Source organism: Leucoraja erinacea, chromosome 28 (genome assembly GCF_028641065.1).
Source record: "Leucoraja erinacea ecotype New England chromosome 28, Leri_hhj_1, whole genome shotgun sequence".
In the NCBI taxonomy this organism is placed as follows: domain Eukaryota; kingdom Metazoa; phylum Chordata; class Chondrichthyes; order Rajiformes; family Rajidae; genus Leucoraja; species Leucoraja erinaceus.
In genome coordinates this window covers 8,259,204-8,272,559 of record NC_073404.1, presented here as the reverse complement: position 1 = coordinate 8,272,559, position 13,356 = coordinate 8,259,204, and the positions used below count along the sequence as shown (strand labels likewise).

The 13,356-nt window shown below is 42.2% G+C and overlaps 1 protein-coding gene across 1 annotated transcript in view; it reads left to right on the top strand.

Annotated features, from left to right (window-relative positions):
• Positions 1-13,356, top strand: part of nle1 (notchless homolog 1 (Drosophila)) — a 34,723-nt gene that overhangs the window by 18,715 nt on the left and 2,652 nt on the right. The window contains exons 7-12 of the mRNA XM_055657644.1: positions 1,464-1,656; positions 3,677-3,812; positions 6,783-6,829; positions 8,108-8,310; positions 11,099-11,258; positions 12,149-12,219. Coding sequence (XP_055513619.1) covers positions 1,464-1,656; positions 3,677-3,812; positions 6,783-6,829; positions 8,108-8,310; positions 11,099-11,258; positions 12,149-12,219 — 810 coding nt within the window. The remainder of the gene's footprint in view (positions 1-1,463; positions 1,657-3,676; positions 3,813-6,782; positions 6,830-8,107; positions 8,311-11,098; positions 11,259-12,148; positions 12,220-13,356) is intronic.

Genomic DNA, 13,356 nt, shown 5'->3' with positions numbered 1-13,356 from the left:
TGAGCCTTCAGTACATTGTTCTTTCATTGTCTGGATGTTTTCCCGATGATAGTTTTCACTGATTATTCCACTGGTTTCCACTGGATTTGAAGAAGGCTCTTGACCCAAAACGTCACCCATTCCTTCACTCCAGGGATGCTGCCTAGCCCACTGAGTTACTCCAGCATTTTGTGTCTATCCACTGATTATTAACTTGATAAGCACTCTAATATGCTGCTGGTGTATTTGGGTGCTGTTTTGTACAAGGTTTTTCCCCACACAGTAGGGTCATTCCCATTTTCTATGTGCATGCAAAATGTCTTCAAATAAATCCAACTTGCAAATGTTACAGAATTTATTTTACAAGAATCTCTTAAACTGCAACGATAAATCAGTGATTTTGTTAATTTGCAAATAAAATACATAGGTTATTCTTAAACTGTTTAGTGTCTATGGGCTATGTCACAAAAGAATTGCAAGAAAACAGCAGGAATAAGTAAGAAGTATGCATTAATATTGCACCTGAATGTGTTTCCCATGCTTCACAGCCCATTTAGTGTTGTTGTGCAATTGCTGTTGTATTTGTATCATATGTAAATACAGAAGCCAATTCTGTTCCAGAGCTGAGTGATACCAACTGTTACTTAAAAGTGCTGCATTGTTTCTAATCCTCAGAGATTTGAGAGGAGATTGTTCAACCACATTTGTTGTTGCAGGTGAAAGGAATTGAGTTTGTTCATGTGAGGAAGAAACTTAGAGCTGTAATGTAGATTATTTACCGGAGGTTCAGTGACTTGTGCTTAAAGGTTGTAGAGGACACAGTTTGTTGCCATCTGAGGAGAATACAAATGTATTGCAGCCTTTAGGACTCGGCATTGAAGTCATCAATTTCAAATAACCAGTCATTCCAGTTTTTGGAGAGTTCTACATAAGGACGTAAACTTGTAGAGTTAAATCAGTTGTTGTCTCTCCACAGATGCTACCTGACTCGTTTGAAGGTATATCAATAACGAGGGGGGAATAGGTTTAAATTAATAGGTAGAAATATTGGAGAGTTGAAGAAGGAACATGTTTCCAAAGCAGTGGATGATTGCAGTTCAGTGCCAGGAAAGATGTGGCTACTGCAATTATAATTTACAGGGAAACGCCTGGAAAGTTGGCCTAATACTTGACCTTTCAACATGCACTTTGATATTGTTCTCTACGTGCTACATGTTGTATTTGTATATGGCTTGATTGTATTTATATATAGTATTATCTGAATTGATTGGATAGAAAGCAAACAAAAGCTTTTCATTATATCAGTCCACGTGACAATAATGGACCAATACATATAAATTCTCAGCCAGAGATGCTAAAAATGTTGTCATTCTATATATAACTTATGTGCTTCGACAAATTCTTAAAAATTACTGTTCTGAAATATTTGCTGATTAGGCTTCAAGGTTGGCTTTGTAATGAAGTGCTGTCTCTTGTGCCTCTAGGAATCCGCAGTGTCGTTACCTTGCTAGTGCATCAAAGGACGGCAGTATTCGGATATGGGACACACTGCTGGGACGATGCGATAAAATCCTGACTAGCCACACTCAGTCAGTAACCTGTGTAAAATGGGGTGGTGATGGTCTCCTCTACTCTTCTTCACAAGACAGGACCATAAAGGTGTGGCGGGCTGAAGATGTAAGTAGAATTTATTTTTTACAAGAGCATAAAGTATCTGCCTTATGTGGCAGGGTTAATAGCTGTCAAACATTGTATTTTATGTCAGAGATACAGCATGGAAATATGCCCTCAGTCCCAACAAGTGCACGCCAACCATCAATCACCTGTTCACGCTAGTTCTATGTTATCCCACTTTCTCATCCACTCCCTACACACACTAAGTCAATTTACAGAGGCCAATTAACCTAACAAATCCGCACGTCTTTGTGGTGTGGTAGGAAACCGGAGCACCCAGAGGTAACGCATATTGAGAAATGTGCAAGGTCCACACAGATAGTACTCGAGGTCAGGATCGAACCCATGTCTGCTGCTGTAAGGCAACAGCTCTACCCACTGCGCCACTGTGCCCCCCCAATATGATCCTCTATTGATGACATTAATGGAGCTCGAGTTGGGAGGTTACACAGTTGTGGCAAGGTTGGAAAAGTTGTTAATGGGTTAGATTGAGTAATATTGTTGTCTGAAGGGATGATGTATGCGTCAGAGCAACCGGCTGCATTCCCGGGTGCCTTTGGTTTTCTGTAAGTTTTCCAGAGTTCAACTTTTAAAACAGACTATCTATTGGAAGCAGAATCCTTAAATAGCTCTGCAGGAATCTGGTACAACAGATTTTACAATGGGTACATGCTGGTATTTATTCTCAAGATAAGTCTCATCTCATCATGCCAATCTCACTCTTCAACAATATACCCATTTGTTCCTTTCTCACACACATTTATCTGGTTTCTCCTTAACCACCTGTTTTCAATGCGGTGGCAAGTTCCACTTTCTCACCAGTCTTTGTGCAAGGAAGATTCTCTTGGATTGACACAAAAAGCGGGAGTCACTCAGCGGGTCAAGCAGCATCTCTGGAGAAATGGAATAGGTGACGATTCAGGTCGAGTCCCTTCTTCAGACCAGAAGAAGTTCTGAAGAAAGGTCTTGACCTGAAACATCGCCTATTCCAATTCACCAGAGATGCTGCCTGACCCGCTGAGTTACTTCAGCTTTTTGTATCTATCTTCGGTTTAAACCAGCATCTGCAGTTCCTTTTTACACAAGATTCTCTTGGATTGGATTTATTGGTGGCTACCTTCCTCTTGTGGCCAGTAGTTTATGACAACCCCACAAATCCACACAGTAATGTTAAAGACCTCAGTTGAGTCTGTTTGGTCTAACTAAAGGTCCAGCCACCCTGAAGGTGGATTTCCAGACCTGATCTGATTTGAGGGTTAATTCTTTGGGGTCCGAAGTTCAGGGTGTTTAAGAGTCAATAAAGTCAAAAGTGTTTAATTATCATATGTACCAGCAATAGAACAATTAAATTCTTATAAGGCTTGTTAAACGCTCACATATTATGTAATAAACAATTTTTAAAATTTAATAAATTAATAACCACAACACCAGTGCAAAAAACTCTCAGTCCTTTGTACAACCACAGTCCATAAAAGTTCAAAGTTGAGGTTGGTGTGTGTAGTGTTCAAGAGACGAATGGTTGTTGCGAAGAAGCTCTACTTGAACCTGCTGGTCACAATTTTCAAGTTCCTGTACCTTCTTCCTGATGGTAAGAGCAAGATGAGAGTGGGGCTAGGAGTGAGATGAGAGCGTGGCCAGGATGGTGTGGGTCTTTAATGATATTGGCTGCCTCTTTGAGATCCCTTCAATGGTGGAGAGGTTAGTATCCAAGATGGATCGGGCAGTGTCTACCACTGTTTTTGTGTAATTTCCTCTATTCCTGGTTGACAAACCAAGCCATGGATGCAACCGGTAGGTGTGGTCTCTTCCGTACACCTGCAGATGTTCAAGAGAATATTTGTCAATATACCAAAATTGTGCTGAAATAGGAAATACTTGTACTTGGACTATGTATTCATTATCAATTGTGAACAAGACTGCATGAATCTGCTTTGCTCTGCATTAAAGTCTAAGGATGTTTTTTTGTTTCTTTAAGAAATCATTTGACATCAATTTGGTGACTGTTTCTCTGTTCCTCTTTCAGGGTGTCATGTGTAGAACGCTGCAGGGCCATGCACATTGGGTAAATACAATGGCACTCAGTACAGACTACGTCCTGCGAACTGGAGCGTTTGAACCAGCTGAAGCTACCATCGTTCATCGGGACAGGCATGACACTTGTGGGTGATCCTGCTGACTTTACTCATCCCGTTCTCTTAACCAGTGTTTGCAATGAGATGCAGTTAGAAACCATGTCATCTTGACGGATCGTAGTGTAAGCCACGGATCAGTTGAGGAGCTCTCTTGTCTCCGAGTTGGAAGGTTGTTGGTTCAAGAGACTTGTGCATAAAATGTTAGGAGGATAATACCAGTGTAGTGCAGCTCCATTTTGAAGGATCTGTTCCGTGTGATGAGACTTGGAACAAGCTCACTGCTGCTGTAGGTCCCATGACAATATTTTGAAGAGAAGGTGTCCTCTCCCATGAACTGGTCAATATTTGCCGTTCAATCACATTTGAAAGCAATTCATGGAGTCATTACTGTTTGCGAGAGCTTATAGTGTACAAATTTAATGCTATATTCCCTACTTAGAAACAACAGTCATAAATGCACCAGATAAATACAAATCTATTACTGCACCATTCCATAACATTAGGATCTCGTGTTCCTTACAGATCAGAATATTAAAAGCAAACATCAGATGTTGACACTGATCCTGACATTTATAGCCGGTATCAGTTGCTCTGTAAGCTAACTCGATGCTTTGTATCGTGTGCTCTAGTCTCATGAGTGGATCTTAAATCCACTATCTCCAGCACTTTGTGTTTCCTTTTGTAAACCAGTATCTGCAGTTCTTTGTTTCTACAATATTTGGGCACGGGTGGCAGGCATCCTCGACAAAACTCATCCATGCTTCTGCAAAACAGAAGCGGATTTAACATCACTGCTGTTTTAATTAAGGTTTGCGGATCTGACATGATTAATCCCTTTATCCCCTGTGACAAACCCAAAGACAGGTTCAAGATGAAGGAGGGTGGTGACTGGTGTTCAGGTAAAATTGTTGAAAGTAACAAGAAGAATGCTCTCCCAACCAGCTGGATCCCCTTGCATACTGAAAAACTTTCCATCCTAATCCCATACATCCATCAACGCCACCTCAGTGCTTACTACTCCATCTTTGTTTCTGGTTGTCAAATTTAAAAAAATCATGCTCCTTGTGTTCACAACCCTTCCACGTGTTCAACCATCTTTTTCACTGTAATCTCCCAGCCTTAGAGATCACTCTGCTCGTCCATTTCTGGTCCCTTCTACAGGTCCAACTGTTTGTCTGAAGAAGGGCCCAACCTGTAGCGTCACCTATCCATGTTCTCCAAAGACCCTGCCGGATCTGCTGAGTTACTCCAGCCCTTTTTGTCCAACTTTTTGTCACTCTGTCAAGGGCAGCTCTCCCTTCAGCTGCCAGAGCCCCTTCCATTTTCCCTTTCCTTTATCATTCTCTAGAAAAACAGCCTCTTTGATCAAGCTTCTGTTCCCACTGGGAAGTCCACAACTTGTCATTGTCTCAGGGTTAGTGATTGACTACACCACATCGAGACGAGAAGAAATTGCTTCAGTCAAGAGGTTGTGAATTTTTCGAGTTCTCTACCCCGGAGAGTAGCAGATGCTTATTTTTGTTAAATACACATGAGGCTGAGATTAATACATTTTTGGACACTAAGTGTGGAAAAAAATAATTTAGAGGGAAATAAATGGAAAAATGAAAAGTTACAGTCTTTGCAGGTTTGTTTCAAGAAACATTATTGCATGATATCATGGAGAGATGGGGGAGGAAACGGCCCACCGGTTCTCTGGCTTTACAGCAGAATTAGCCGACAGTTATACTGCGCATAAAACAATTTTTGTTTTTTGTTCGATACAACTATATGAAAATATACTTTCTACTACATGGGTACCAATTATTTCATTCGTCATAACATACTTTTCGCTTATGTTAATCTGATTCAACAACAGACGGTTAATACAAGTCAAACACATTACAAGGGCATCTTGACATTATGCTATCTCACCTTTCAGGTGGCCCACGCCTCCATCCCCTCTCCAAGCCAATCATAAGCCTCCCATTTACTGCAACGTATCTACGCTACTAGTGGTGGGGGGGCGTGAGTGATCTACTGTAACTCCTCACAGAAGAGTAAACAAGCTTTGTTATCTGCTCTATTATTTTATGTTTACATTTACTATCCAACCTTCAACACATTCCTGCACAGGAGGCAATACGTCTAATCTTACTTTGCCGATTCCCACGAACTTCTTCCGCACCTGGTCAAGCGAGAGCTGCCAATTGTCAGATCCAAAACACCCTTTCGTTACCTTGTTCAATTCCAATCAAAATTGAATAAGGAAGGATATTAAGTTTTCTTCCACACTAAGAGAACCTGGGATACAGGGATTTGATACAAGAGCATAAGAAGTAGAGAAGCAGTCCTGACGTTATTAAATGGTGGAGTAGATTCAAGGGCCAGACTCAAAGTGTTGGAGTAACTCAGCAGGCAGGCAGGATCTCTGGAGAACATGGATACCTGACGTTACAGGTCGGGACCCTTCTTCAGATACGTGACTATTATAATCTAGAGATGCTGCCTGACCTGCTGAGTTACTCCAGCACTGTGTCTACTTTGGTATAAACCAGCATCTGCAGTTCTTTGTTTCTAGATTCAAAGGCTATTTGACCTGTTCCCTTTTTCCTGTGTTTTGACCTAAAGTGATTTTCTTAGCAAGTTTTATTTTTAGTTGTTCCTTGAAGTACCTTGATGTTTTATGACATTCGGAGATATATACAAATAAGTTGTTCTTGAGCCAGCACTGATCTTGTGTAAAAAGTAGCCAGAGGCGGAAGTCTGTCCCCTTCCCCCAACTAACAAGATGTTCTAAATATAGTTCTTCGTAGTCAGGTCACGCAGTGAGCTAGAAAACAATGCAGGTGGGAGGGAGGCTGCTTCCCTGCATGTTAACACATTTAAATGCTTGCAAATTACATTGAAGAGTGGCAGTGTTGCTCAGTAAGTAGCTGTCAAGCAGTCAAAGATGTGTTGATAAAGATAAAACCACTGGAGCTGCCTCTTATTTCCTCTTCTTGGTTTATTTTGCAGTGGAAGAACTGAAGCACAAAGCTTTACAAAGATACGAGCAAACAAGGGTAAGAGTACAGCAGAATAAAAGTTCAAAGCAATTGATTTCTGAGCCCTGCTGTAGGTGGTGTGACATTTAAGTTTCATTTGAGTTGTTCACACTCGGTTATTAGTTAAAAGATGAAGCTGGACAGAATTAGAGGGAACATGAAGCCATGGATTGATAATTAGATTTGTGGCAGCGGACAGAAATACTGGAAATCTCATGTGATCAACCCCAGGGTCCTGTACAAAGGCCTCAACGTTTCATCATATCCATCAGTGGCTTTGATGAAAGAATAGAAGGAAGCACGTCTCTGGCTCTCGCGGATTCCACATCAGGAAGAAAGCATTTCATGGCTGCCCTTCCCTAAAGGTTGTGATCATCATTGGCTTCAGCGCATTGACAATGCTTTTGGCATCTGAGGAAAACTAGTGTAAAGTTCATTGGCGGAGAGGGCACCAGTGGTGCCAGCTGTCCTGTATGCTTCAGAGCCCTCATTAGGCACCACACATTGGTAATAGGTCCACAACACCTTCCAAAGGCATGGGCAAGATGTGAATGAATGGCGGCATTCTATCTCGGGACAACCTCCTGAGCATCAAGGCGTGCATAACTCAGGCACAACTACAAGGCCGCATCATTTGCTTACCCCACATAAATCTCCCAAAAGAGACCTTTCTTACGCGAGTTATTTTTATATTCCCTTAACACATACAAGGGGGTCCATGTTGCCTCTCAGAGCAATCCTTTCAGTCCTGTTCCCCATTGATTTCCCTGCAACCTATTCTCTCTCACATGCCAAAGAACTCCATCCAATTTGAACAATTTACAGAGGCCGGTTAATCTATCAACCGGCACATCTGTGGGATATGGGAAGAAACAGGAGCACCCGGGAGAAATTCACATGGTCTTCTCGAGATTGCACCCGGGGTCAGAATCAAACTCAAGTCACTGGAGCTGTGAGGCAGCAGCACTACCTGCAGTACTCCACGCTCTGATAGAGGTTACCAAGTGGACAGAGGAAATGTTCTCAAACCTCTTCCCCTTCCGCATCCATTCCAATGGGGCAATGTAATGTACAGGGGTTGAGTTCCAATTGATCAAGAGGTTTGTAAAGTGAGTGAGTTACCTCAGACATATCATGTTATTTTCTTTCCTCAATGGATAATTGAGTTGTATGGTGGGAAGCAAATGAGGAAGATAAGACCTTATGGCTAGAGTAGGATTGTTGGGTCCCAATTGGAATCAGCTTTTTGATATTGATTTATGGGATCCTAACGAGCTGCCATTTCTTTTCTTTCAGGGGCAGGGGCAGGAACGGCTGGTTTCAGGCTCCGATGACTTCACACTTTTCCTCTGGAAGCCGGCAGAGGACAAGAAGCCCTTGGCCCGAATGACGGGCCACCAAGCTCTAATAAACGAAGTTTGCTTCTCCCCCGACACCAGGCTCATTGCCAGCGCATCGTTCGACAAGTCGGTGAAACTGTGGGACGGCAAGACTGGCAAGTAAGGACCTTTGAAGCTTTTGTCCAGTCACGTGACGGGATTTGAGTGTCGCTGGCTAAGTATCTTTACGCAGTCAACCTGCAGAAGCTGGTGGCTTCCTGGCTCGGTGCAATTAATGAGGTGTGCTGGTTTGTTGTAAGTCAGTGGCTTGCACCATCATTTTTAGAGGGCATTTAAGAGGGGCTGGAATCAACTGTGGGCTGCGTGTGGGGACAAGGTTTCTTCGAATGAGGATAGCGTTGAACTTGCATGTTTTGCTGGTGACAAGTTTCTTAAAACAATTTATAAAAAAGGAACTTGCATCTATATTATACCTTCCTCAATGAATTTCATGATATTTCAAAATACATTATAATAAAAATATATATATTTTTGGCAAGTATGTTTGAGGGATAAATAATTGCCAGCGCAGCATGGCGAGTTACCCTGATATTTTCTTAGGAATAACGCACCTGGGAGGGCTTGTGGAGCTTCTGTTCAAAATGAAGTAGGAAGGGTGTCATTAAGATGGAAAGAATGCAGAGAAGACTTACATGGATGTTGCCAGGACTTCAGCGCCTGAACTATAGGGAGAGGCTTTGTCTCAGAAGAGAGTGCAACTTGCTCAGCCGTGCTGACACATGATTGGGGTTGGGATCAGATATGAAAAGCCCATCTATTAACAGCATGTGATCAAATATAAGTTGTCGCATTGACACCACAGGGAGTGGTCACAATGCCGATCTGCAGAGACTGATTCAATTGCCAGATGAGAGCGGCCTGTTCTGTGACGGTAACAAAGTACCTCATCTCTGAGGGTCTCAACCCAAAATGTCACCTCTTCATTTCCTTCACTGCTGCTGCCTGACCCACCGAGTACCTCCAGTACAGATACCAGCATCTGCAGTCACTTGTGTCACCACCTCATGTCCTGAGCAAGAGGAACATGGAAAATGTCCTAATACTAAGATTAGTTCAATCTCATTTTAACCAGGGGTTATGTTGCTAGTAAGAAGAACAATAAAATACTTATTCTTCAGATAATATATATATTTTAATGGAAATACACAGCAGATAGCTGATGGCATGGCTTAGCTAATATTAAATTCCTCAACCAGCAAAATAAATGTTCTATCCATTATCACATGCCTTTTTGTGTAATCAAACTGTGTGCAAATTGACCGTTCCTGTTCCTGTCTTACAACAGCAAGTACATTTGAAGAATATTTAATTGCCTGTAAAGTACATGGGCTGTGGACGGCTTGGTGTAAACGCGTTGTTCTTGATGTCTCAATGGTTGAAAAATAAACTGAGATTGAAGGAAGATTGGAAGCTTTAGATTAGCAAATCATCTCTGGTGATGAACAACCCAGATTACTGAGGTGATCTTTCTCCATGGAAGCCATGGAGCGATGTGAACTTTTGTGTTCTCAGTCCAGCAAAGATCCTATAGCAAGCAAGATAGTCCACTCGACGAAAAAGACATAGTAGGTCATGGGCAGCTCCATGGGTAATTATAGGCCCCATTTCCGTGACCGGCTTCCGTCTCCGCACCAAAGATCCCATAGGATAATAGTGCGGAGACGGAAGCCGGTTACGGAAACATCCTCGTAAAAATAAAAGTTATTTGGGAAAAATCTTCTCATTTTCAGAATTTTAATTTATTAACACAAACTGTTCCCCTGCAACGTTGATTACACTGCGGGTAGGGTCGGGTCCGGTTACTAAAATGGTGAAGAAAAGGCCCACGTTCTGTTCCGTTGCGTACTACACATCAGCCCATTGCATTTAGCAGGAGTGGCCTATCTATAGGATCTTTGCAGTCCAGTGCTAACTGCCTGGAGTCTCAGAATTGCAAATTGCTTGGAGAGAGCAGTGTGATGGAAAGGGAAAATATACATTTCTCCTGGGTAATGGGGCTACTCTGGTGAAATTAGGGATGTAACTTTAGTTTAGTTTAGAGGTAGATGATGGGAAAAGGCCCTGCGGCCCGCAGAGGCCATGTCAACCACCAATCACCCATTCACACTAGTTTTATATTATCCCACTTTTTGATCGATTCCTTACACACCAGGAGCAATTTAGAGGCCAATTAACCTACAAACCCGCATGTCTTTGGGATGTGGAAGTAAACCTAGCTCCCAGAGGAACAACCAAACTCGATGCAGACAGTACCTGAGGTCTCTGGCGCTTTGAAGCAGCAGGTCCACCAGCTGTTCCACTGTGCCACCCAGTGAATATAGGGAAAGAACAAAGGGAATGTATCCACACTTCAGGTATTCCTACAGCACTCTGAGATCCTATCATTTCCTCCAATATACACCCTTGAGAACTCTTTATTTACAAGCCCTTCAGCCCACCGGATCCATTCCGACCAGCGGTCCCTATACATTACCACTATCCTACACACTATTGAAAATTTACACTCTTTAAGGAAGCTAATTAACCTACAAACCTGCACATCTTCGGAATCTTGGAGGAAACCTGAGCAGCCGGGGAAAACCCACTCGGTCATGCGGACAGCACCCATACAGACAGCACCCATAATCTGATTAGAACCTGGGTCTCTGGTGCTGTAAGGAAGCAACTCCACTGCTGTGCCACCGTGCTGTCCTTTGCTGTATGCAAGATGCCATACAAAATGCAATTTGTTGTTGACTTTTTAACAAACATTTTAATTTGTTGTTGTTGGTTTATTTGCCAGTACTGGTGGTTTGAAATGGGTAACTGTTGTTTTACACAGGCCCAGTATCTTTCTATTTCGTTTAGAAAGGATGCACAAATGATGCAGCCCCCTGCTTGTTTCCAGATACCTGGCGTCCCTTCGAGGTCACGTGTCGGCTGTCTACCAGATAGCGTGGTCGGCTGACAGTCGGTTGCTGGCAAGCGGAAGCAGTGACAGCACGTTGAAAGTGTGGGATGTGAAGGCACAGAAGCTGTCTGTGGACCTGCCTGGTCATGCAGATGAGGTAAGGTACCTTCAACAATCACTCGGCAGGAGATGCAATTACCCATTAAACTAGAATTATAAAACTAGCTAAATACAAGTTAAAAGAATCCTCAAATATCTCAAGATGAAAGGAACTGCAGATGTTGGTTTATATATATAAAAAGACGCTAAGTGCTAGAGCATCTCAGCAGGTCGGGCAGTATCTCTGCAGGATATGGATAGGTGACATTTCAGATCGGGAGAAGTCTGGAGAAGGGCCCCATCCCGAAACGTCACCTATTCATATTCTCCAGAGATGCTGCCGCACCGGCTGAGTTACTACAGCACTTTGAGTCTTTTCCTGGAAAATCTTTCGGTACTGAAGAACCTTAAGGGTTAAAAATTCTGAATGGTTCAGAGCAGTTGGTTCTGACCTGTCATTTGTTTACTATTCCATCTACTTATTGGGTATAGTTTTAAAGCACAATTATAGATCAGTAAACCCTCAGTCTGATTAGAAATCTTGTAACTAGCCAGCTGGCAAATGCAGTGTCAGCCACATAACCATTGTGACCGCCCACAATACAGGCAGCCCTTGGTTACAAACTTCCAATTCACTGACACCTCTACATGTGGTTGAGCTCCCATAATAATATTTAAAGTTCTTTGTACAACTGTTCCTACAAATGGCAGAATTAGTTTCCGCTTTTAGTAACCGTTCCTTTTTAGGTAACCGTTTCCGTCTTATGTACTTTTGAAGCCATTCATTGCAATACTGTGAGGGGTGGTGATCATAGAGTGATCATTGTGTATTTTATGACATGCAGACAAAATTGACTCGTGGACCTTAGTCATACAAAACCTGTTCCTTTACCCAGGGACGGCCTGTGAATCATTCGGAGAATAAACATGTTTGACTTGTGCTTTCAGGTTTACGCTGTTGATTGGAGTCCTGATGGGCAAAGGGTGGCGAGTGGTGGAAAAGACAAAGTGTTGAGAATGTAAGTGGGGGATAGGGAACCAAATTATCCAATGAACAGTTTGTACAAATTAGAAAATTGGATTGTCAACTAAACTTATCTGAACTTCTCAGAATGTTTCCTTTAACTACAAGTAGTTCTGCTTTGACACGTATTTCCATAATGATAATTAGATATAACACTATTGATGAATTAAGGAACAGCATCGGTCTTACACGGTGCAAATTGGTTACATGATTTTGATTGGGAATGAGGGAACTATTTAAAAGTTACTCTGGAAATTGACAAGCAGAGAAAAACTTTCTACAGAAAAATCCACTTTTTCTATGTAAGCTCCCACAGTAAGCAGACACTATTGTCTCTTTAGAATGCAGCTGCTATTCACTTTGCATAATTGTAATGTGTATAGAATCACATCCTTGGATTCCACAGGGTAAAGTTGAAATTTTAAAGAGTGACTGTAGCTCAGCTTTCAAAGCAAACAGCAAACACATGGACCAGAAAAAAAAACTGATGAATTGAGTGAAAGTTAAACCAAAATCAGGGTATGGAAGTTTATTGTAAATTCGTGCTAAGCTAACCGTCATTTTTGAAGACTAAGTACCGACCATTTTGGAACTGGGGTGGATGTACCTCGGAGTTAAAAGTTGCAGTGAAACTATTGCAGCAAAAAGATGAGGGAAAACAGGGATAATGGGAAGATGATGGATAAGGATTTAGGAGAAGTGAACAAAGATAAAAAGTCATTGCAAAGTATTACATTTCCAATGAAACATAGGACCAGGAACAAGCTCTTCAGTCCACAATGTCCATGCCAAACATGATGCCTAGTTAAATTAATCTCCTCTGCCTGCACGTCATCCATATCCCTTCATTTCCTGCATATCCACATGTCTATCTAAAAGTCTCTGAAATGCCACTACCATATCTCCACCGCCACCTCAAGCAGCGTATTCCAGGCACCCAGCACCCTCTGTGTAAAAAATACAAGTTGCCCTGCAAATATCCTTTAAACTTTGCCCCTCTCACCTTAAAGCTATGCCCTCTAGTCTTTGACATTTCCACCCTGGGGGGGAAAGGTTCTGACTGTCCACCCTATCTACAGTACTCATAATTTTATATATTTTTATCAGGTCTCTCCTCAGCCACTAGTGCTCT